The sequence below is a fragment of the Hyperoodon ampullatus genome (genome assembly GCF_949752795.1).
Source record: "Hyperoodon ampullatus genome assembly, chromosome: 12".
Lineage (NCBI taxonomy): Eukaryota > Metazoa > Chordata > Mammalia > Artiodactyla > Ziphiidae > Hyperoodon > Hyperoodon ampullatus.
Genome location: NC_136925.1, coordinates 53708201 through 53734652, shown reverse-complemented (window position 1 = coordinate 53734652; position 26452 = coordinate 53708201). Strand labels below are relative to the sequence as shown.

Below are 26452 nucleotides of genomic sequence, written 5' to 3'. Positions count from 1 at the left end.
CTTGAACCAACACGATTCCTAAAAGTGGGGAATTGTTAAATAAATTCTGATTAAGGTTTAAAATATTATGTAACCATTAAAATGAGGCTTCAAAATCTTTAATATGATACAATTCTCACAAGATGTCAGGTGAGAAAAGCCAGATACCAAACTATACATAGAACATTATCCCATTTTGCAAAAATACTCTCTCACCCTTACTGCCTAGAAAACACCCTAAAATAGAAAAAAATGAGTCAAAGAAATGCACAAAAGTAATGTGTGGTTAGATATTATTTTCTGAATGTTCTGCATTGTGCTTTTCTGTAGTTCCCAAATTTCCTATAATAAAAGCAGGTGTTACTTTTATAAAATTAGGAAGTAAAGCTTATTTAAAGAGCTTGGGTATGGAGGATGGACTAGTGGCTGGGTTGACTGGAGGTGCCCTAGAGTTTAAGTGAAGGGTGCAGACAGCTGACTAGGGCAGTGGTCCCCACCCTACGTAAGATCAGAATCAACAAATTCTAACTAGAGATGACTGCCTACATATGATGATGAAAGAGAAGAATCTGGGTTGATATCTAGACTTCTAGCTTGGGGCACCACTAATTAAGATGGGAATACATGAGAAGAAGCAAGTTTTGGGGAAAGATGAGACGTTTTGGACATGCTGAGGATCAGACACCTGTCAGGGGAGTGAAGGTTCCTCTTCCCCACCCACGGAGGAGATGCAATGCCACCACGAAGCAATGCTATCACAGTGGCCTGGCCTTAAGGTAATGCTAGTAAGCAGAATTTGCTCCTGCATGGGAGGGAGCTTGGACAGCATTCTTCTCCTCATTGTACTTTTGGAATTTCTCTTCCATGTGGCAAGAAATAGGGATAGGGGCTTCCCTGGTGGCGCAGTGGTTGAGAATCTGCCTGCTAATGCAGGGGACACGGGTTCGAGCCCTGGTCTGGGAGGATCCCACATGCCGCGGAGCAACTAGGCCCGTGAGTCACAACTACAGAGCCTGCACGTCTGGAGCCTGTGCTCCGCAACAAGAGAGGCCGCGATAGTAAGAGGCCCGCACACTGCGATGAAGAGTGGCCACCGCTTGCCACAACTAGAGAAAGCCCTCGCAAAGAAACAAAGACCCAACACAGCAAAAATAAATAAATTAATTAATAAACTCCTACCCCCAACATCATCTAAAAAAAAAAAAAAGAAAAAAAAGAGGGATAACAGTCCAGTCACCTCTCTCTCCAGTTATCTTTTCTTTCCATGTCCCAAGTGTTAACAAGTACACTAGGAGCTTGCAACAAGCCAACCCATTTCTTCCTCCTTCTCCATCCCTTCTTCTTTTCTTCCTCTTCCACTACAGGTCTAAAGACACCTTCTAAAGGGATTTGCCCTCTCATTCTCCTCAGTGACTCAGTCTGAGTGGCTCACTCAAGCCCACTCTACTCTAGATCCAGAAGCAGACCTTTCTCTCTCTGCATGCCTCTTTAGCTCCTTTTCTTCTGGTGCTGGTAGGTGTGGCCTCTTCTCCCACAGGAGTTGTCAAGAGCTGAGATTCAAGGTTGGAATTAGTGGAAAGATGCAGAATAGGCCTAAAAGAGGGCTGCTTCAGTTCAAGATATTCAGGCCTAGTCGGGAAAGGATTAAATCCCCAGTGAAATTTAAACCTTCTCTCTGGCCCTCCATATTGGGCAAGAGACCATAGCCTCACTAAGAAAATACACATTTCCTAGCTATGCTTCCTCTGCGCATGTCTCATGGGGGTGGGGGCCTCTTGGGCACAGATGGTTAGGTGAGGAGGACGGGAATTGATATTCTTTGATGCCTTGGCCAGAATGCCAGTGTCACACCATCTCTGCCTCGTGGAGACCCAGTCATGCCTGTGGGGCATCTATGTGCTCTAGAACAGCAGCCTGGAAGAAAGGTGTGTGGAGGAGACAGAGGTGGGAGTCAGCAGCAGAAACCTCGAAAGCCGATGAGCTCATCCAAGGAAGATGTAATAGACGAGAAGAAAAGAGAGCCAAGGATAAACTAGGGAACACCATGAGAAAAGGGACAAGCAAAGTATACTCAGAAAGACTGGCCAGAGACAGAAAAAAAACAGAGGTGATAGGAAGAGCCAAGGGAGGGAGAGCCTAATAGGCTGAAATATTTTTAATCAATGGTTTCAAACAAGAAGCTTATGAGCTGTGGGAAGACAAACATGCAAACAAAGTGCTGAGCGATACACTACAGGGCTATGTGCATTGGGCTGTGGAAGGACAGGAGGAGTAACTCTGGCTGAAAGCATCACAGAAGTGACAAATGAGCTGGACCCTGAGGGATGACAGGAGTCTGACATGGAAAGCTGTGTGTGTCCGTGTACACATTCGGGCTGGGAGGGAGTGAATGAGAAAGGAGGGAGTGAATGAGAAAGGGGGGAGTGAGGGCAAACACACAGATGAAAGGATCTGGCATTCCAGAAGGAGTTAGACCCAAGGGGCAGGCCTCATCACCCTTAATCATCCCAGTCTGACAGAGTTCCAGCCTTGGAAGATCTGACTGCCCACTTGATGAATCTAAACCCAGACTGGGAGTATTGCTGGAGAAAACCTGCCCTCACTGCAGCCTGGTGCCAGACCCCACCGGGGCTTTCAATACCAGACAGCCATCCTACTGCAGTTCTTCAGTTGACATTTTTCCTAGTCTCTATAACTGCTACTTCAGACCTTCTCTGTATTCCTCTAAGTCTTCCCTCCTTCACCTCTAGGAGGTGCTCCCTCCTTCTGCTGCGAAGAAATAAGCAAATGAGCAATGCCACAATTTACCCCCAGTGAGTCTACATTCTATATGCACACATCCTATTCTTTTCTGCTGCCCGATGACCTAAGACCGATTCTATCCCTACCCCCACATTCCCGGCCAAGTCTCGGGGATCCAGCCTCCCACTTATTCCCTCTCCTATTCCCTTATCTTCTGTACCTTCTGTTCCACCGTTCCCGCTGACCTCATCCAAAACGTTACAGTCTCTCTCACAAGAGGGAAAACCTCCCCATCCTCACCTCTTCTTCCAGCCTTCCATCTCATTTTTATTCTCCAAAACCAAATTCGAGTTGTTTGCCCACCTTTACTAGCTCCATTTACTCACCCCCAGTTCATTCATTGAACACTGGGAGCTACATTTTGAAGCTACCACTTTAATGAAACTGCTTTTTGTCAAAGTCACCCACTATTACCTCCTTGGTTTTAAATCCAAAAGACATAGCTTAGTTCTTACCTTTTGACTCCTCCACAGCATTAAGCATTTTTGACGACTACTCCCCTCTTGAAACATTCTCTTCCCCTGGCTTCTAAGACATGACTTTTCTTGTTTTCCATGCCCTCCCCTGGCTGTACCTTCTCAGTCACCTTTGTGGGCTCCACTGTCTTTGGCCCCTTAGCGCTGTCATCCTGAAGGGTTCTGTTCTGAGCCCTGCTCACTTGCCAATGGACACACTCTCCTAGGCTGACCTCACCTACACTCACAACTTCAACTTTGCTAATCACTTCCGAAAGTATATCTTCAGATCTTTTTCCTAAGTTTTATTCTCAGTTGTCTCTTGGACATTCCACAGACACCTCAAATTTAGATGAAAACCAGAACACAGAGCATTTTCTGCTGAATCTAATCCTCTTGCTATGCTCCTTATCGCAGTAAAGGGCAGGTACCTCCATCCCTCCAGTTCCCATTCTAAAAACCAAGAGATCAACCTTGACATCTTCCTTACTTTCCACATGGAATTAATTACTCACAAAACCCTGTTTTCCTCCTTCTAACCATCTTTCAAAAGCACTCAATTTCCTCTATCTGCACTGCCACTCTTTCAGCAACTGTTCTCTCTCAACATTGATTACTGCAAGAGACTCCTAATGGGTCTTCAAGCCTCAAGGGTTGTCTGACTCCATGAACATCCGCCAGCAAGAGCAAGCTCTCCAAAATGCATATCTGGGGGCTTCCCTCGTGGCGCAGTGGTTGAGAGTCCGCCTGCCGGTACAGGGGACACGGGTTCGTGCCCGGGTCCGGGAGGATCCCACATGCCGCGGAGCAGCTGGGCCCGTGAGCCATGGCCGCTGAGCCTGCACGTCAGGAGCCTGTGCTCCGCGGTGGGAGGAGCCACAGCAGTGAGAGGCCCACGTACCGGGGGGGGGGGGGAAAAAAAAATGCGTATCTGTATTTATTTCTCCAGGCTCCAAACAGCTCCTACTGGTTGAAGCTGTTTGAACACAGCTCAAACTGCTGCCTTCCTACTGCCCTTAGGAAAACACCCAAACCAAACCTATGACAAACAGTTCATAGGTCCTTCGTGATCTGCCATTTCATTATCTCCAGCTTCATTTCTTGCCACTCCCTCAGCTTTGCACTCTTATGATCCAGCTACACTGAACTCTTATTAGTTCATCAAATGCCCCACACTCTGTTTCTCCCCTGGGTCATTCCTCTACACAGACTTTTCTCTCTGGCCAGAACATGTTCCGTGTTCTATGTCCCACTTTCACCCCAACTGCCTATCCTCCCACTTCTGATCTCAGCTCAGATTACTCCTTCTGGGTCGCTTTCGCTGATTCCCTAGCTCCATTCAGGTGCCTGGGTACATGTTCCCATAGCACGTGGCACTTCACCTACAATGGTAATTATCTCACTATATTGCAATGATTTATCTATACTCCTTGATGCTAAATTCTACTTATCTCATCCACCGTGCCCCTAACATGAGAAGGGTGTGGTAAGTGCTCAAAAAAATTATGAACAGTTTTTTAGGCCAAATTAAGAAGCTTGACTTTCATCCTGTATGTAATGGGGACCCTGCAGCAATTTCAAAAAAGAGAAGTGAAATTACTGGGTTGTAGGGGTGGAGATGAGGTCTTTCTGACTCACATAACTAGCTTCAAACAGAGGAATAAGGTTTTTTCCCCATGTGATTTCAAAGAGGCACAGGAAATCTGACTTCTTGCCAGCCAAGAAGTTATTGGAATTTGGACACAAGAACATTTTGTTTGTGGACTGGACTTTAAGGGACAGTTTAGCCCTCTCTTGAGTCTCACCTCCCAGCTCTTGGTGGTCGGCTCACTGAAGAAGTTGTCAATCATATTCAGTTCTTCTTTTTCCACCACCACAAAGCCTTGCTCTTTGGCATCTTTCCCATAGACATCAGGAGACCACTGAACAAAGAACGTGTACAAGTGATCCACCCTGAAAAACATGTTCATCACAGGGGTTAACACCAAATCTACTTTCCTGGCAGGCAGCAGTAGGAACTTGGGCATGTACAGCTATCTTTTTCCTGCTTGGCAAATCCATTTTGCTAATTGGGAAATCTCCCATGTTGAAGATAATCTCTGCTAATGCATTCCGAACTTCGAAAATAAGTCAATAAATGGAAGCTAAGTCCACAGACACTGAAAAAATGTCTTTCAATCTGAGGGAAAGATCAAGAAATGGGACATAAATGTAAAAAACACAATGAAATATTTACACCAAATGTTTTTTCCTCATTGGGTCTTCATTTATTGGACATCTGTATTCATAGGGAAAAAATTAATCTGAAGCTTTAGATGGGAACAAAGATAAGCAATATTCCAATGGGTCTTATGTAGATTGAAGCATTATTGTATCATAATTTTAATAAAATATCTTTAATAACTAGAAAATATCAGGGATAGTATTAGCTGTTATTTTAACATTAGAAACAGACAATTTTATTGATATCGGAATGCAGTTTGCTTCCAATATCTCTGTTCTCTTATACATGTTTAACATCTGAAGCATCTCTCCAGACTTAATCAATAGAGAGGTGGCTAGTTCCTGAGCAGAGGGTGGGGCTTTTGGTCCCAGCACCTACAATATCCCCCCACCCACTGCCCATGTAGAACAGTCAAAAGCACTCTGACCTTAGATTCTACACCTGCAACCATCACAGTGGGGGAGTGGAAGATAGATAGGATCAAATGATTCTTAAAGTCTTTTCTAATTACAAACTGGTAATTTCAATTTGAGGCTACTGTTTGGGACAATGCTAACATATTGCTAAGTTTTTAAAAGTTATAATTGTAAAAATATTATAACACAATTGCTATAGATTGAATGTTTGTGTGCCCCTAAAATTTGCATGTTGAAATCTAATCCCCAGTGTGATGGTATTTGGATGTAGGACCTTTCAGAGGTGCTTAGGTTATGAGGCATGACTGGGATTAAAAGAGACCCCACCGAGCTGGCTAGCTCCCTGTGCCATGTGAGAACACAGTGAAAAGACAGCCGTCTATGAACCAGAGTGAGCCCGAATCTGCCAGCACCTTGATCTTGGACTTCCCAACCTCTAGAACTGTCAAAAATAAACCTCTTCTTTATAAGCCACCCAGTCTATGGTATTCTGTTATAGCAAACTGAACAAACTAAGACAAATATTAATTAAAACAAAAAAGAAATGTCACTATAATTCTAATATTCCCATCAGTCAAACTGTCTTTCGGTTTCTATAGTCCTATCTGTTCTTGAGCACATGTACACAGTTTTCTTTCCATTGTTATCAGGGCTAAGACATAATTGTTATACGTAACATAAAATAATGCATATTTGCCATGTTGCTAGTCCTTGTACTGACTTTTAAAAACATTTATTTATTTATTTATTTATGGCTGAGTTGGGTCTTTGTTGCTGCGCGCAGGCTTTCTCTAGTTGCTGCGCGCAGGCTTTCTCTAGTTGCGGCAAGCATGGGCTACTCTTCGTTGCGGTGCGCGGGCATCTTACTGCAGTGGCTTTTGTTGCGGAGCATGGGCTCCAGGAGTACGGGCTTCAGTAGTTGTGGCACGCAGGCTCAGTAGTTGTGGCTCGCGGGCTCTAGAGTGCAGGCTCAGTAGTTGTGGTGCACAAGCTTAGTTGCTCCACGGCATGTGGGATCTTCCCAGACCAGGGCTCAAACCCGTGTCCCCTGCATTGGCAGGTGGATTCTTAACCACTGCACCACCAGAGAAGCCCCTTGTACTGACTTTTAATGCCTACACTTCATGAAAGTAATAAACCACAATTACCCAAATTCCTATGCCTTTTGGATATTTAGGTTTTTTCCATTTCTTTGATTATACAAACAACATTATGATGAACATCCTCATGATCTATGCCTTTTGCCACCTTTTGAATTATTTCCTCAAGATTAGTTCCCAGAAAAGGGATTTTTAAGCCAAAGGGCATGATTTTATAGCTTGTGATTCATCCTGCCAAACTGCTCTTGAAAGGTTGACTAGTTTATTCTGACACGAGCATTGCAGTTTGCATCTAAGTCTCATAACAATCCTGCTTATCCTTCTTTTTCTAAATGAATTTAATATATATTTTAAGTTTTAACCGACTCACTTTGCATTTCTTTGAGTGGTAGTGGGTTAAGCATTTTTTTTTTTTCTTTTTGCGGTACGCGGGCCTCTCACTGCTGTGGCCTCTCCCGTTGCGGAGCACAGGCTCCGGATGCGCAGGCCCAGCGGCCACGGCTCACGGGCCCAGCCGCTCCGCGGCATGCGGGATCCTCCCGGACCGGGGCACAAACCCACGTCCCCTGCATTGGCAGGCGGACTCTCAACTACCGCGCCACCAGGGAAGCCCGGGTTGAACACTTCTTAAATGTTTTCTCCCTGGCTGCTTTCATGAATTGGCTCCTTGTGATTGTGGAGTCAATGTTTTTCTTTTCAATATGTGGGAGACTTTATATAATGTAACATTAACCACTATCAAATGTATTTCTAAGCTGTTTTTTCCTTTTTATATTAATTATGCCTTTTCTTCCATAATATAGAATTACCAGTTTTCATATATTTTATACACACACACATCCTCTCGGTTCCGTTTCTCTTGAGATCCTTGACTAATACAATGGACTACTCTGAAAAGCTATATAAGAAACTGATCAAAATGGTTATTTCTGTGGAATGGAATGAGGTCGAAGAAAGATATATTGCATTTTATGTGTATATATATATATATATATATATATCTTTCCATAAATTATTTAAATTTTTGGACTAGGTAGTACATTTTATAATTTGAGAATTAAAATTATATTTCAAAAGGCAAATAACGAGAAGTTTCCATCTCACTCATATCCCTGTCCATCACATTCCGGGTCCACCTTTTTCCCCTATAGTTGACCACTTTATTATTCCTTGGGTGTTCTTGTAGTGTTATTTTTGTAGATAGAAATAAATATGAAAATAGATTCTCTTTGTCTTTCATTTCTACAAAAGATGGTACTATCCTGTATCTAGCTTTTTTCACTAAACAATATAGCCTGAATATCCTTCCACAACAGTATAGAGATGGCTTCCTCATTCTTTCTTTCATAGCTACACAGTACTTTACTGTGTGGATTTATCATAGTTTATGTAACCATCCTCTCTAGATGGACACTTGAGTTTTTTCCAAGACTGTGGTTTTATAACAAATGCTGTGATGAGTAACTTGGTACGTCATTTTTGCACGTTTACAGGTAGAGCTGTAGGACATATTCCCAGAAGTGGGGCTGTGTTATCAAAGAGGCAATTCACTTATGCTTTTTATATATAATACCATGTTGCCCTTTTTAGGGACAGAATCATTTTTTGCCCTCCTACCAGCAATATGTATACTCTTTCAAATCTCCGAACTATTATTAACATGTAGTATGACATTTCCTATTAAAAGTTAACTTAGGAAAAATCATGACTCCAGAAAGGTTTGATAAATATATAATTCTAGTGCTTCCCTGGTGGCGCAGTGGTTACGAATCCGCCTGCCAATGCAGAGGACACAGGTTCAAGCCCTGGTCCGGGAAGGTCCCACGTGCTGCGGAGCAACTAAGCCCGCGCACCCCAACTACTGAAGCCTGCGCGTCTAGAGCCCACGCTCTGCAACAAGAAGCCACTGCAATGAGAAGCACACACACCGCAACGAAGAGTAGCCCCCGCTCACCGCAACTAGAGAAAACCCACCACGTGCAGCAACAAAGACCCAACACAGCCAAAAATAAATAAATAAATACATTAAAAAATATATATAATTCTAACTCTTTTAGTTTTCTAACACCGAAAATTTAGTCCATCTTAACTGTATTTTAGAAAAAAGTTGAGAACCAAATATGCTTCACTCTATAACTTTTGGAAAAGGACACATTTATTGCATGCTTATCCACATCAAATAAAATCGCTTCCAAATATTTGTTGGCTAGCTTATTTTTGAGAAAGAGGAAAGCAGTCCCTGATACGTGCAAGCTAGCCTGCTGCTACCGGCCAGGGCCCAGTGTTGGGAGAAACTGGCCTGGCCCTCACAGCTAGGCCCTGCTATTCTCCCGCTGAACATTAACAACTTCACAAAGCATCAACATCCGGCAAAGCCACTCTACCACCATGATGAATCATGACAGAAACGAGACCACTGAGGTCTGATATCTAAACACAAACACTGTCCAACCACAAAAATGACCAAACATCTCTCTAATCTGGCTAATATAAATGACTGTGCTTCTTTACCGATTATGGCACTAGCCTCTCTGGTTTCTCCTCCTTCTACATAGGATTTATAATATACTCAATCACAGAATGACCTTTGCTTCCTGACAGCTTCCAATCTAGAGCAAAGTCCCACTTCTTTAAGTTATCCCTCGAATCACCTAACATAAACCTACATCCTATGACCCCTTTCAAGCACCCTTTTACTGAGATGGCCCTTGGTCCCATGCAGTGCATTCTCCCTCGTTGCAACAAGTCAACCCAACACATTCAATATCAGGTGTGTTCCTGGTTGTCCCTGGCTGCAGCGCATCACTTCCTTCAATAATACTTCCTGTGTACCCACTATGTGCCAGTGACCCTGACCTTGAGGAACTACCTTCTGGAATATTAGGGTTGGTGGAGATATAGGATATCATTTAATCCAACTAACTCTCCTTAGATGTTAAGAGAATGGGGGCTCCGAAGTCTACTATCAGCATCACAGCCAGGACTAGATCTCCTGAGGGGGCAATCAGCGTTCTTTGAACCACACTACAAAGTCCTCCCCTTATCCCACATCGATTTCTGAATTGTTTCCCACTTAACTTCCTGGTTATGACAAGACACATTTTTATCACTTTTTGAACCTACTTTCCATGAAGCACTGCTCGTTTATCCTCTAACATTTTACTCTCAAAGGAGAAGTCACTGTACAAGCATAAACACTGAAAAAGCATCCCAAGAAATGCTGAAAGCTCATGCTGACATATACCCCTGTGTAAGACTGCAAGGGAATGAGGGATGAGGCACAGATTTGAAGTTAAGATTTCATTTCTTCTTAGATATTATAAGAAAATATAAATTGTGAAAACTGCAGGTCAGTAAAGATTTTAAGGTGAGATCCAATCTTAGCAATTGCCAGTCACTTCCCTTTTTGGTGACAAAGACATTAAGTTGCTTGGGGAAACCATTTGAGCGATCTTGTTATTATGTAGATGCAAGGTGAGTAGGACTTATTACTCTGGAGGAAGTTATAATTGAACATTCCCTGCTTGAGGAAGACAACTTTTTCCTCCAGCCCACTGGGCGGGTGGATGGGATGGAAGGTGGGTGAGAGGGAAGATCTGTATAAGAAGGAGGAATTGTGTGCCTAATACCTCTTTTTCAAAGTTCAAGATTATCAGAGCATCTCTGATGAATTAAGGTGGTCCTAATAGAGGTAAGACCTTAGGAAAGGATAATACCCCTTCTTCCACCCCATCCTTCTTGACGAGAAACTATTCAAGGGGGTGGGGGGAATGGCCTGGTCTAGACTCATGACCTGGGATCCACATGAATGCCATGGTTATCTTAGGAGCGGGTGAATGCGGGCATGGTGTGCTGCTGGGAAAACAGTGGGCATACTATGGAAGGAGATGGCTACATATGTCATACACATATGTGTGAGTTCCCAGGAGCTGTAACAAGTGGGGGGCTGGGGGGGGGAGGTGAGTTTTGGCACAAAGTATTCTTGCCTGCCCTGTGCCTTTCTCTCTAGAAGAAATATGTCAACCCGGGGCAAGAATCTGGGATGACCAAGTAAGAGAGGTTTATTCCAAATCTCTTCTCTTGGGACTGCTGGATTTCCAGTGAGTGGTGAATCAAGCCTCTGGGATCGTCTGTTGCCAGAGTGAGTGGCCTATTTTGCAGCAAGGTCAAGAGCAGCCAGGGCCAGCACTGGGCTTGTTGAACTTACCACAAAAGGAAATATCTACAAAGCAGGGAAGAGGCATTCTCAATATACCACAGAAAAGAGGGTCAAAGTCATAACAATTTTAATGTTAAACAGAGAAGCAACCTTCTGTTTTAAGCAATGCTGATGAAATATGTCAGCTACCTGAAAAGAAAAGATGTGATTCCCTGCCTTGAGGACCTCACACTGCACAACAGCTCTAAGGGGCAAGTGTTACTATGCCCAGTTTAAAGATAAGGAAACTGAGGCTCAGAAGATTAATGTGCCCAAACACCCATCTCTGGAAATGTTCCAGCCAGTCTAAGCTGACTGCCTCTTCTTTTGTGAATGCTGAACCCTAAGGGGGATGGTACATTTTTGTACCTGTCCACAGACAGAGGTCTCATACTATAGGTCAACTACTTCCTTGGCTTTGGGTTTTATTAGCGAAGCTTAAGTAAGTGCGAGATGCCCTGAGTGGCCCTTAGGTCACATGCGGCCCACTCCCCATTCCCGCTCCCCCACCTTGCACGCACAGGTGCACATCACTGCCAGCACTGTGCTCCATGCTCGGGGAACAGCGCGGGGCGGCCACCTCACCTCAGCCATGCTCCTGGGAATGGTTCTCCACTGGCTGCGACAGGCAGGGCAGGAGCCCTGGACGACCTCCCACCTCTCTCAGGTTGTGGGCTTTATCTCTGCAGCCAGCGAAGTCGCCCCAGCCTCGAGAAGTCCCAAGAGAAGAGATTTGGAATAAACCTCTCTCTCAGGTGAGATGGCAAACCTCCGAAGTATGTTCTGCTATGGGGCAACCTGATGGGAAGTGCTCGTGTCTCTCCTCTCAGACATCCAGGGCACTGGCACACCCCAGTTTCCCTCAACTACAGCCTCCCACAGAAAATCGCCTCATTCTCTCATGTAGAGAGGGCCCTCACGCGACTCCTCTGAAGGAAAAGCATGCGTGAACAATTAAAATGGCCTGTTCCACAAGAGAAAATTAAAGTTCACTTGGAGCCAATCTTATTGCTTAATTCTCAGGCCCCTGGAGACCAAAGAGAAGAGGATGTGACTTCATTTTTTCTCCTGCTAGATTAGAGTGGCACTAAGTTTATTGAAGTTTATCTAACCTAATTCTTGGAATGGCTCTTTTTGGCTAACTTAACTGGATTTTCCTGGTGGTTAGTTCCCAGAACTGAACCCTGCCCTCTGGAAACAGGCCTAAAGTTCTGAAAATTCCCCTCCTAGTGCCTCTGGGTTCACCTCGCCCACTCCTTCCTCCTGACTATACCGGTTCCACTTTCACCTTGACCCTCAGCCCTCCTCTTTCCCCAGCATGAGCCCCTCCTGGATTCACACGCCCCCAGGCCAGTGTTTCCACCTGACCTGCACCGCCGCCCCCTGGAGGCACACAGCTTTTCTGATCCTTCTACTGCACTTGCCCTTCCAAATGCCTGGCCACAGAAACAAACAGCATCTTTCTAACTGCTCCCTTGGGATGATGCATGTCGCTGAGTTTGCTTATGGGCGCTTAATGGATCCACTACAAGTCAAGGGCACCTCACACTGGCCAGGAGAAACCCTCCCTCGTGGGATTCTCTACTCCCCTCTAGCTCTCTTCCTTCACTGCTTCGCACAGCAGCTATTCCAGACCTCTACTTTCCCAAGCTCTCACCCCCGCTCTCCTACCCACCCACCCTGCCTGAACAGAAGACTCTCCGTTGTATCGTTCTAGTAATGGACTCCCCTCTGCGCCCCTCTTAATGGCCTTTCTCTTCAGAAGAAGGAACTACCCCCTCCTTAGTGGATTCCCTCCACTATTCCCACCCCACTCCTTCATCCCTTTATCTCCTTCATCTTAATCCACAAACTTACTTGCACTTCCTTAAGCAATAAGCCTCAAGATTTTGTTTCTCCTTAAAACCTCCTTCCTATACCTCATCTTCCCTTCAGATTGTACTGTTAACATCTGGGTTATGCATTTTTTTCCAACTCCTTTTCATTCCTGATTTTATTAACCTTTTAGTATATGCCCTTTCTTAAACCTGCCTCAGATACCGTCTGGAAGGAGGCAGGGTTTTTAAATCTTCTTCCCTCCTTCACTACTTCAGTGAAGCGGATTCCCTCAAACTCTATTGTGAGTTCTCAACAGTATCTGTTATCATTTCTCTTGACCTCTGAAAACCTGTTGATGGTTTCTTTAAAACTCAGTGACTCACCCTGTGGTCTCCATGAGTCACTGAGCTTCTGGCCTCAGTTACCTCAGGACACTATCAATGGCCTCTGGCCAAGCCAACACTGATTACCAGTAATACCACCATGCTAGCTACTACGTGGTCATGAAGCAATGACTGCAGTAACATGTGTGAGCACGGAACTCACAGGTCAGGTACTGGGTCCTGGAAAAAGCTAGTACTTAAGGAAGAAGCAGTAGAAGTGGTCCTGGAAGGAAGCCAAGAGGAAGTGGCAGGGAAGTAGAAGTGAGCTGATAGAATGCAAATCTGATCACATTACCCAGCTGTGTAAAATCCTTCCAACATCTCCCTGTAGGTTTTAGGATAATTTCAAACTCCTTAGGCCAATCTCCCAAATGTGCTCTTTGCTCCAGCCATATGCTCTTGTATCTCTGCTCCAACATCCATTCTAATTATTATTATTATTATATACATAATATTATTATTATTATATATAATAATTTTTATTATTATTATTATTTTAAGAAGAGCGATGACAAAGGTAAGCCCAGTGGAGAATCATTTCATACTGGGGTCAGGGACAGCTTCCCAGGGGCCAAGGGCAAGCTGAATTTTGTTTTTTGTTTTTTTTTTGGCTGCGTTGGGTCTTTGCTGCTGCACAGGGGCTTTCTCTAGTTGCGCTGAGCGGGGGCTACTCTTTGTTGCGGTGTTGCGGTGTGCAGGCTCTAGGCACATTGGCTTCAGTAGTTGTGGCATGCGGGCTCAGTAGTTGTGGCTCTTGGGTTCTAGAGCACAGGCTCAGTAGTTGTGGCGCATGGGGTTAGTTGCTCCGCGGCATGTGGGATCTTCCTGGCCCAAGGATCGAACCCGTGTCCCCTGCCTTGGCAGGCGGATTCTTAACCACTGCACCACCAGGGAAGCCCCCAAGCTGAGTTCTGAAGGAGGAGAAAGAGCCAGTTACAGGAGGAAGAGAAGTGGCATTCTACTGGAGGGGACGTATGCAAAAAGACCTGGCATCTTAAGAGCAGTGTGATGCTGGAAGGAGGTCGAACTGGACATGGCAGAGGGAAAGAGGAGCAATGCAATCATGCCACTGGTGGCTTCTGACAGAGGATTCTGTGGCAGGGAAAAGCTGCTGAGATGCAGTGCCTGCCCAGAGCGATCCAGGCCCTGCCCTAGAGCGAGCAGGTTGAGAGAAATAAAAATTCCTAACACAGTTCCAACAACACGGCCAGTGGGCATCTGAGCTGGGATGACCATGTTGAATAGAAACTCATCAGGCAGGGGAAGAATTCCTGACAGGTAGAATGAAAGAGCAAGTTTTACTCTTTGCTAATGGAATGGCAGGAAAGGAAAAAAAAAAAAAAGCCAGAGGTCACTGGGTCACAGAAAGTCCTGGGCATGAGATAAATTGCTTTGACTTTATCCTGAGGCCACTGTTTACCAAAGTGTAGCAGGGGCAGTTCCACTGACTTCAGAGGATACACAGAGGAGCCCATTTTCATAGTTACCTATTTATTTAAAGAGTATTAGGAGGAAATGCAACTGGCATATTATATACTTCAGATTTCACAGATATTACTGCTCAGGAAAAGCCTAAGTAAAAAAAAAAATGATTTGATCTAAATCCTTTGAGGACAACTATTAAGTAAACAGTAGTACAGATGGTTTGCAGATATGGGGATATTTGGAAAGGAAGTGAATGACCAAAGCTCGAGAAGCACCACTAGACAAAACCCAGGGCTCCAGCAGGGAAGAAGCCTGGCCAGATCTTCAGTTTAGAAAGATTGCTGTGGAGCCAAGGAGGGAAGGTCAGGAAGAGATAGGACCGACTAGAAACAAAGGCTCTGTGGAGAAGGCGACAACGGTGATCCAGCCATGAGATGATCAAGGCCAGAGCCCAGGCGAGGCAGTGGAGATGGTGAGAAGGTTGCCATCCACACTCCTCCAGGCACAAAAATAATCCCCACCCATCCAGCAACTGGTAATACCAAAACCCAGCACTCAAGCTTTGTTCAGGTTTTCTAACTACAAATTTGGGCTTAATCAGATTTCTTCATAAGCCTCAAGGCTCCTTTAGAGATTCACCCCAAAGGAGACACCATATTCAAGCTACAAATCCCCATTTAGCAGATAAAGTGGTCATCTCCGAAGAAGAAATTCTTTGAAGGTAAGTGATAAAGGTCCTCAGAAGGCAGCAGGCTTACCTTAGAGGCAAGAAAGCACTGCCAATTATAGGAAAGGAAGCAACAGCAGCAGTAACAACTAACTTTCATTTAGTGCATGGACAAGCTCATTTCTCACTATAACCTCAGGAGGTAGCCACTGTAATTATCGGTCCTATTTAAAGGTGGAAGAAACAGATGCTTACACAGATTAACTAACCTGCCCAAGGCCACACAGAATTTTAGGGGCGGACCTGGTATTAACCTCAGGTCTGTTCGTGGTCCCGACCAATACGCTTCACCATTTCCTTTATGGTCAGTCCCTCTGTCCTGGTTTTACTATTTCATAAAAGCCCATCACTGACAAAGCTGTAGGGTTGAGGGATATAAAAACTGATGACAAATCCGAGTTGATGCTTGGAACAAAACATTATTCTAACTATTCATAGATTAGGTGTATGGGTTTTAGGTATGATTATAATCTATGCTATCAGACAAGACTACTAGTTACGGTGGGATTTTATTTACTGTTGCTTTCCCCCCCCCTTTTTTTTAAAACATAATTGTGAGGTAAAGTACAAAAAGCACACATTTCTTTTTCTTTTTTTTTTTTTTTGTGGTACGCGGGCCTCTCACTGTTGTGGCCTCTTCCGTTGCGGAGCACAGGCTCCAGACGCGCAGGCTCAGTGGCCATGGCTCACGGGCCCAGCCGCTCTGTGGCATGTGGGATCTTCCCGGACCGGGGCACGAACCCGCATACCCTGCATCGGCAGGCGGACTCTCAACCACTGTGCCACCAGGGAAGCCCAAAGCACACATTTCTAAGTTAAAGACCTGACCTCCCAAGTTGGTGCCACTTGTTATCAGCTGGAAGCTTAGAGAAAGGTCCTTCATCTGCCTGAGCTTCTAAAATGAAAATAAGAAAACCTAGCTCCTCATATAGGTATCTGGAGCATTAAATGTGTAAGTTCATTCTACTTTCGAACAGATCTTTCAGAAAGTCCCTTCCGTGTGATTCTCTAAAATCCTGTTACCGCATAAACCAACAAACTTGACCAAAATGACCCAGAAGCAGTTAGGCACTCTTGTCTTATCAAAGGTCACCTGACCGGTAAGAAAAGAAACTGGGGCAATACACAGCAAGATATAAGCCCTAAATCACCCACTTGATTTCAAACTATAAGCAGGAACCACTAAATAACTTAATAACTATTTCATTAAAAGTATATTTCAGAGTACATTATGGCACAGAGAATAGGAAATAAGATAAGGAAAGGGAAGAAGAGAGAAAGAATGTGACCTAGAGAGTAATTAACTATATACGTATGCAGTCCCACTGTTCACTTGTATTGATTGTAAATTAAAGATATTTCAATGCACTTTGGCCTAAAACCTTCCCAGACTCCTCCATTCTGAATAGAGCCACAGAAACCCAGTAACGCAAAGCACTCTTGACCACAGAGGTTGTTACTAGAAAAATATCACCTTTTAAAACCCACCCTCAATGGCCTGACCCAAGGTCCTTATATGAAAGGGGTCATTTTAGGGACTTCCCTGTCAGTCCAGTGGTTAAGACTCTGTGCTTCCACTGCAGTGGGCACATTTTCGATCCCTGGTTGGGGAACTAAGATCCCGCATGCCATGTGGCATGGCCAAAAAAAAAAAAAAGAAAGGGGTTATTTTACTTGCTTGTATAAGGCCCCTTCTGGAGCCAATATTCCACAACTCCAGATGAAATCAACGGTTAGTAATGCCCTGATGTAATGCCCATTCTTAAAGGTTCTTTGTGTGTCTATGAAAAGAAAACATTATTTAAAAAGCACCAACTAAATAAGCTTCTTTGTTCTAGTTCACCAAAAATAATAGGAATCTTTTGAGAATCACTATCAAAACAAAAGTTACAGTTACAAAAAGGATCACTCAAAATAAGTAAAAACTGGGACTTCCCTGGTGGCCCAGTTGTTAAGACCGCACTCTCAATGCAGAGGGCCTGGGTTCGATCCCTGGTCAGGGAACTAGATCCCGCATGCCTCAACTAAAGATCCTGCATGCAGCAACAAAGATCCCGCGTGCTGCAACTAAGACCCGGCGCAGCCAAATAAATAAATATTTTTTAAAAATAAGTAAAACCCAAAAGTTTATGTTAATATCAATGCTGGAGGCCTTCAGTTGGCAGCCTGTGGCTTGGATTCAGCAGCAGATGGGTGCTTTTTAGACTGCTCACCATATTTTTTTTCTTAAATTAAACAGTGGCTAACACCGTAATATCGGGGAGATTTGACACACATAATCCACAATTCTATTTCTTTTGAAAAAGATGGGAAGATGTAGCAACACCAGGCTCACGTTCCCACATAACAGCATTAGGTTGGAGGTCGCGAGTTACTGAGCAGCTGATTCCCAGAGCAGGTAGTTAACAGTGGCCCCTGAGCTTCCCTCCCTCCATCCTTCCATCTGGCCCCTGCAAATATTTAGGTTGCAATAATCACTGTTTCTGCATACTTACTCCCAAACGCTATGTGCAGCACCCATTGGCAGGGACTAATTATCTTGCAGTGGAAACAGGCGACAAGCGACTCTCCAGAGCGCTGGCGCTCACTCCTCCACCAGGAAGCACAGCCACGACAGGAGAGCACTCACTTAAAAAGGGGTTATTTCTTCACGTGCTCAGGTCTGACCACAGAGTCACTGATTAACGCAAGGCATCTGCCAAAGCTGGTTAGTGAAGTTACTGATGGGTGGCTGCCTAACAAGGTGCTTCTGGAAAATGATGATGAATTGCTAGAACTTTAAGTCAGTGAAACAAAGGTAAAATGACCAGGAAAAGAATGAGAGGAAGCAAGATCACTTCAAACCATTTTAAAGTATTAAAAAAAAAAAAGAAGTGAGAATATTTATATAAGTAACTAATAATCCTATCACTTATATTTGTTCAGTAGTTTCCTCAAACTTAGAACTTGTGTTAAACACAAAGAGAGAAAGATAATTCCTTTAAGGAATTATTTTGGACACTTTTTTGAATTTTGTCTTTATTAGTGACATTCTCACCTTAAAACATCATTATAAGACTACAGTATGACATAAAAATCACCAGGTTTGTATTCTGAAACATACCTGGTTTGGCTAAGTATGGCCTAAGTTGTTCTAGAAAGTATAGTACTTTAAAGATTATTCAGCACTATGGTCTTCTTGTCACTGACAGTTATTAAAGATTTCAATTTAGCTCTGATCCCATTAAAAGATAACTTTTGATCAGAAAATCTAGCATTAACTATGGTTAAAGATTTCATGGCAGAAAACTGGGTCAGTCTGTGATTCCTTAATTCACTCTTTTTTCTCTAAGGAAAATGTTAAGAGCATTTTGCTTAGTGTTCATGAGGGTCCTTAGGACTTGGTTATCTTCCCATTGTAAAGTGAGTTTAGTAGGAGAATCAATTTTTTTAATGATTTTACTTCTCGTTAACAAAAGTAATGCATGCAGATAGAATATTTAATGGCAGAGAAGGATACTCTTAAGTAAAAGCAGTTTACAAAAGAGTGTGTGTATATCTATACATACACAATTGTATATATATACACTATCATTACATTAATCCATGCATAGAAAAAGGCTGAAAGGCTACAAAAGTAAAGATAAATTGTAGTTATCTTTGTGTAACAAAATTATAAACTTTTTGTTTTCTTTTTGCTTTTTTATATTCTTCTAAATACTATATAAAGTCTATGCATTATTTTAATTATAAGTGATAAGTTATTTAAGCATTTTTGTCTATTAGACTATAGGCTAATTTATTCATGCACCCATCCAACTAACATTTAGGAATATATTATATTCTAGACCGTATGCTGTTTCTAGGACACAGTGTCATAAGACTTGGTCCCTGCCCTCAGAAGGTCAAAGTCCAGTAGGAAAAAGCCACAAGTAGTCCACATTTGTAGAAGAATGTAGTAAGTGTTATGATAGAGGTGAAAGTATAGGGGAGCGGCATCTAAACCAGACAGGGGAAGTTCTCAGAGATGATATTTGAACTAATTTGTGCACTTAGGTGGGGTGGGTAGGGGGGTGGGCACCCAAGCAAGCAGCTAATAAGTCTGATTCATGTTTCTTAACACTGAAACACAGAAGGGTCATAATGGGAGCAAGAGATCCTAGAGATGTTAAATGGATAGAATAAGCTGGATGTGGTGACTGAACAATGTGGGGAGATGACTGAGAAGCAAGATTATGCCCATATTCTGGCTTTGGGGACTGAAAGGCTTGTGGTAGCAGTTACTGTGATGGAGAAAACAGGAAGCAGGAGTTAGGGGGACAGTGGCAGGGACAAAGATGGAAATAAGGGGACTTCCCTGATTAAGACCTCACGCTTCCACTGCAGGGGGTGCGGGTTCGATCCCAGGTCGGGGAACTAAGATCCCACGTGGCACGGGTAAGACTGAAATCCTAAGGAAAATGAACAAAATTTTTCTTTAAAAAAATGGAAATAAGAAGCCCAGTTTAAGGCATGATCTGTTTTGAGTTTGTTTGATCCAATGGATGATCCAAATATTGAAGGTTACTAGGTATATATGTGTTTGGGGCTCAGTAGAAAGTTCTAGACTAAAGATAGCTGGAAATGATTGGCACATAATAAAAAGAATTAGGTGCAGGCAATTGTATATACAATGAGGAAGAGAAAGAGTCATTTAAAGGGTGACATTTAATGAAGAAACAAACTAGGAAGGGATGATAGAAGGAAAGAAGGTGTTAAAGAAATGAGGGATGGTCAGTGGAGCCAAATGCTGCAAAATGTTAAAGTCAGATAAGAACAAAGTAACGCCTATTTGTTTATCACAAAGGGGAGAATGCTTCGCAGATTCACCAATCCAAAGCAGTAGGATGCTCAGGGAAGGACCTGGGTACTTTGTATGTTTAAAGGCTTCTAGATGAGTTTATTACAAAGCTAAGTTTGGCACCCATTGATCTAAGCCATAAATTCTTCGTTAATGCCATATACTTTCATATCTGTGAAACAGAATACACTCTGCCACAGGCTTCAGTCCCCAACACGCCTGAATCTAGAAACTGGGGATGACCACTCCTGTGAGGGGAAAAGGTGCAGGACTTCACTTCCTCTCCCCAGTGCCTCAGTACCCGAGGGTTGTTCCCCCGTCAAGTGCAGGCTGGGAAAGGGCTGTAATTGTCAGTCTAGAGAGGGATCACTGCAGGGTGTACTGTTTGGGGAAACAAGGATTTATGCAGGTAGAGAAAAGAAGGGAACCACCTGAATCGAGAATATAGTATTTTTAGAGGTGCCAAGCTAGAAAGGTTCTGGACTTACTGCGAAAAGCCCATAAAACGACTAATTCCAGTAAAACCCCAGATTCAGGCAGATCAAGAAACAGCTAGAAAGGTAGGTCAGTCTGCAAAGAGCTTTTAAAAGCAAACAAGGGGTTTAGACTTGAATCCTGAAGGCTTAAGATATTTGGGGGGCAATGTGACAAGATCAAAATATCTTTTTAGAAGATGTGGCCATAAGGTACAAAATAGATTTTAAGGGGGGGACTTCCCTGGTGTTCCAGTGGTTAAGAATCCACTTTCCAATGCAGGGGACGCGGATTGAATCCCTGGTCAGGGAACTAAGATCCCACAAGCCATGGAGCAACTAAGTCCCCATGTCACAACTACTGAGCCCACGCACCACAACTAGAGAGAAGCCCGCACATCGCAACGAAGATCCCATGTGCCGCAACTAAGATCTGACGCAGCCAAGTAAATAAATAAATAAATATTTTTAAAAAAATAGATTTTAAGGGGAGTAACTAGAGAAGTGGAAATTATAGTTTACGTATAAAGTGCTGTGTTCACAATAATAGTCATATAAAATAAGGTACCTGGATCTTCAGAAGATGAAATATCTTCTGATATTCCATCAGAATATGGAATATTATGTCCTACAAAATCCTATTTAGAAAACAGTAACTATGAGCATGAAACTATAGATAGAGCTAAGGACTAGCAATGAAACATATTTAATATGAAATACTTATTACTTACTTATCCATGGGATGAGCTTTCCACTGAATATCTTTGGGGGAAATGCTGACCTAAAGAAAAGGCACCCTTCCTAAAAATGGGGGCTTGAATACTTGGTTCTACTTTCTGAGGTAGGCAACCATGAAGAACCCTGGAGAGAGAATACACACACTTGCAGGAAGTACCTACTGCTCACAAATTGGATCTGAGAAATATGCATATGACATGGATAGCACCTTTTAAAAGGACAGACACCTGTGTGCTCATGGGTACATAACTTAAATTTTGTAAGTATTAAAAAAAAAATCCCAACCATTACAAAGTGCTTGGGAACTTCAGTTATTCTTGACATTATGTAAGGAAATACCACGCTTTCTAAAACAGAATCAACTTAACATATATGATGAGTTTACTCTAAATGTGGGCAGGCACAAAATGTTAATTATCCCATGTAAAACAAAGGGCTTGTCGATCTCAATTAGAAACAGGTTACAGAAACATGGTATTTTAGATAACTTTTAACAAATATATATTACAAAATATAAATATCAAGGTATAAATTAATTTCTCATTAAAAGAGTCACACAGAATAAAAATCCTCAGGCCACTACTGACTTGACTCCGTAACAAATGTTATATAACAAGTGTTCACTCAACTTTAAAATAAAACATTTAAAAAGCTACATTTGCTTCCTTTCTCTTCTACCAAATGGATAAAGAATCATACCACTTAAATTTCCCAGTATGTGGGGCAAAGGGCACTCATGCTGATGGTGTATAAATTGCCACACACTTTCATGTGCAGCCTGTATTTAAACACCTTAAACGTATCCTTTGGTTTGGTAAGACAAGCTGAAGAATTTTACAAAGGTGTTTAATATAGCATTGCTTATAATGGAAAAAAAATTGGAATAACCTTATATACAAAGCAGAAACATAATTAAATCAACCAGGAAACATAATGGGGGCTACTAATTATATTGTTCATATACATATAATAGTATGGTAGTACATAATGTGGAAAATATGCATAACATATTAAGTGGGGAAAAAACCAAATTGCAAAATAGATTCTACCTTCCTCTCCCCTCCCACTTATCTGTATGTTCAAGTGTTGCTAAAACTATCTTAGCATAATTATTTTCAAGTTTAAACACATTTAAAAATACCCACGGGCTCTCTCTTTCCCCCTTCCCCTCTCTTATTAGTTTACTTATTACACAAATCACACTAACCAATTAATTAATCTTGGATTAAACATTTATACATGATTTGGTAAATTCTACATAATTCCCACTGTTAACTCCATTTCCATCTTATTTATTTTAGAAGCTGGATATTATGAAATCAATTATTATGAAACATTTCAGAGATTGAGCCCATAAATAACTGAAAAAAAGAAAACTTAATTTGAATAGGAATTATTGGTTCTTTCTAAGAAAGGAAATATCTCAGTGTTAAGAAAGGAAAAAAGACAATTGTATTTTTTTATATAGAAGAGTATCCAAATGTTTGGAATACAATCTATATTGTCTCTAGAAAGTGCAAGAAACTGTTTTCACAAGATCCTCAGGGTAGGTTCCCAGTCTTACTTATTTATAACCAGCCCAGTGCCTGCCAGGACGTACACACTCAGTAATTGTGCAACTATGATCTAGTTACTTAACCCTCACCATGACCCGTTTTTCAAATTAGGAAATCATGTTTCAAATGGATAATGTATCTCATTCTAGGGCCCACAATTCCTAGGGATTCTCATTCATCTCAGTCCAATTTGGGGGCTCATTATTCAATTGGCCAGAGCAGGGCAGCCCAAGGCTCCATACCTCTTCCAGGGCAGGACACGATTCTGTCTTCTTAGACATCAGATAGCTTCTGGCACAGGCTCGCACAAAGTAAAGGTGCAAAACATAGATGCTTGTCAATAACAACAACCTTACTGCCTGTGGTACTTTATCAATTTAGGATTATCTTCCTGATAAAATATTCCTTTAGGAGCAATAATGTTGGGATTTTTGTTGTTGTTGCTTTGTTTTCAAATTGAAGTATAACTTACAATATTATATTAGTTTCAGGTGTACAACATAGTGCTTTGGTGTTTTATACATTAGGAAAGAATCACCACAGGAAATCTAGTTACCATTTGTCACCATACAAAGTTATCTATTGTAGATTTCTGATTTGTGTTTACCATGGGATTCATGTATGTTGACGTATAACTACATTTACTTGTTTTAAGCAGGTAATTATTTAAGTTCCAACACATTCTAAAAGATCTACATTTTTACCCCCCCATTTTGTGTTTTTGATGTCATATTTTACATCTTCATGTTTATCCCTTAACTGTTTATTGTAGTTATAGTTGATTTTACAACTTTTTGTCTTTTAATCTTCTTACTGGAACTTCCCTGGTGGCACAGTGGTTAAGAATCTGCCTGCCAATGCAGGGGACACGGGTTCGAGCCCTGGTCCAGGAAGAGCCCACATGCCGCGGAGCAACTAAGCCCGTGCGCCACAATTACTGAAGCCTGCGCACCTAGAGCCCGTGCTCCGCAACAAGAGAAGCCACTGCAATGAGAAGCCCACGCACCGCAACGAAGAGTTGCCCCCGCTCATCGCAACTAGAGAAAGCCTGCGCACAGCAACAAAGATCCAATGCAGCCAAAAATAAATGAATAAAATTAAAAAAAAAATCTTCGTACGGGCTTATTTCAGTGGTTGATCCACAGCCTTTACTATATATTTGTCTTTACTAGTGGGATTTTTCCTTTTCTATAAATTCTTCTTGTTAAAGCTTTTTCTCTTCCACTTAGAAAAGATCCTTTGACATTTGCTTTTAGAGTTGGTACAGTATTTATGAACTCCTTGCTTATCTGAGAAGTTCTTTATCTCTCCTATTCTGAATGACAGTCTTGCCAAGTAGAGTACCCTCGGTTGTAGGTTGTTCTCTTTTAGCACTTAAAATTTATCACGCCACTCCCTTCTGGCTTGCAAAGTTTCTGCAGAGAAATCAGCAGATAGCCTTATGGGGATTACTTGTACATGACTCTTTTTCTCTTGCTGCCTTTAGAATTCTCTCTTTAAGTTTTGCCATTTTAATTATGATGTGTTGCTGTGGGGTCTCTTTGGGTTCATTTTGTTTTTAGACTCTCTGTGCTTCCTGTATCTGGATATATGTTTCCTTCTTTAGGTTTGGGAACTTTTCAGCCATAATTTTATCAAATACGTTTTTGACCCTTTTCTCTCTCTTCTCCTTCTGGGACCCCTATAATGTGAATGTTAGTATGCCTGGTGTTGTCCCAAAGGTCCCTTAAACTGTTCTCAGTTTTTTCTTTTTGCTGTTCTGATTGCATGATTTCCATTATTCTATCTTCCAGATCACTCATGTGTTCTTCTGTACCACCTCGTCTGCTGTTAATTCCTTCTAGTATGTTTTTCATTTTAGTTATTGTAATTCTTCAGTTCTGACTGGTTTTTGTTTTCTAGTTCCTTGTTAAAATTCTCACTCTGTTCATCCATTCTTTTCCCTAGTTCAGTTAGCATTCTTATTACTAATGTTTTGAACTCTTTATCTGGTAAATTATTTATCTCTGTTTCATTAGTTGTTTCTTCAAGGGAGTTTTCTTGTTCTGTTGTTTGAAACAACTTTCTCTGTCTCTATGAAATTAGGTCAAACAGTTACCTATCCTGGTGTTGAAGGGATGCCCTTGTGTGGAAGCATCCCGACACAGTCTGCATGTGGCTTTGATGGGAGAGCTAGATATGAAATGAGCACAGGTCATGTCTTTCCCCAGGGTGTGCTGGCAGCTCTCACCTTGGTGGGAGGTGGAGCTGGCAATGGAAGCAACAGAGCCAGAGCCAGGTGTGAGCTGGGGCTTCTCCTGTGCTCAGTGGCTGACACTTCCTCACTGGGGGCAGGGGCAGGTCCCAAGGTGCTGAAGCAGAAGCACTGAGGTTCAGGTTTGAGCTGGTTCCGTTCCCTCTAAGTGTGTGATCTCCCTGCTCCCAGCATCAGCACCTTTGCCCCAAAGAAGGGCAGCACTGGATCAAGAGGCTGGAGTGGGCACCTGGAGTGGGCCAGGGCAGCTGCTGGGGCAGTCCCATTATGCCAGTCAGTGCTCCAGACCACACGCAATCTGCTGGCTCCATGAGCACCAGGAATGGCTCCTCTTTCTGTATTCACAGGCAGGGCCAGGTCCAAGCTGGCTCCTTCCCCACAACTGTGGGCTCTCCTTGGCAAGAGCAGCCTTAGCCCTAGCGGGGAGCTGCATCAGAGAACAAGAGGGGCCCAGACATGCACTGAGGTGGTCATGGGAAACTGCCCATGGGAAACCAGTCAGCATCCTGGGCAGTTTCATCCTGAGCAGTTTCAGTCTGCTTCCTCCGCCTTGTTTCAGGAGAAAGCAAGTGTGTGTGTGCTCTTCAGGAGCAGAGTCTAAGTTCCTCGCAGCCCCCCTGCTATTCCCACTGGTCTTCAAACAAGCCAAGGGGTATCCTCTTCCCTGTACTGGACCCCAGGGCAGGGGCACCCAATATGTGGTTCAAACCGCTCACTCCTCAGGGAGGATCTCCCAGCCCATGTAATCTCCTTCCTTTTCTGTGTCTCCTCCTAGAGGCACAGGTCCTGACCTGATCGTTTCTCTTCTCTTCCTGACTTTGTGTGGATCATTTTTTACAGCCTTGGTTGTACAAGAGTCTTTCTGCCAGTTTCCAGTTTGTTTTCAGTGAGAATTGCTCTACATGAAGATGTATTTTTGATGTGTTCGTGGGGGAAGATGAGCTCAGTGTCTTCCTACTCCATCACCTTGATCTTTAAAATTACTACACTATTGGGCTTCCCTGGTGGCACAGTGGTTGGGAGTCCGCCTGCCAATGCAGGGGACACGGGTTCGTGCCCCGGTCTGGGAAGATCCCACATGCCGC

General features: G+C 42.9%; 1 protein-coding gene and 1 long non-coding RNA gene across 2 annotated transcripts in view; one reads left to right on the top strand and one right to left on the bottom strand.

Annotated features, from left to right (window-relative positions):
• Positions 1 to 21127, top strand: part of LOC307061317 — a 29390-nt gene extending 8263 nt beyond the window's left edge. The window contains exon 3 of the long non-coding RNA XR_013811178.1: positions 21103 to 21127. This is a non-coding gene — a long non-coding RNA (uncharacterized lncRNA). The remainder of the gene's footprint in view (positions 1 to 21102) is intronic.
• NCOA7 (nuclear receptor coactivator 7) overlaps positions 1 to 26452 on the bottom strand; it is a gene marked incomplete at both ends in the record, with an annotated part of 140371 nt that overhangs the window by 10103 nt on the left and 103816 nt on the right. Inside the window, one exon of the mRNA XM_079716378.1 lies at positions 5042 to 5189. Within this exon, the coding sequence (XP_079572504.1) occupies positions 5042 to 5189 (148 nt within the window). The remainder of the gene's footprint in view (positions 1 to 5041; positions 5190 to 26452) is intronic.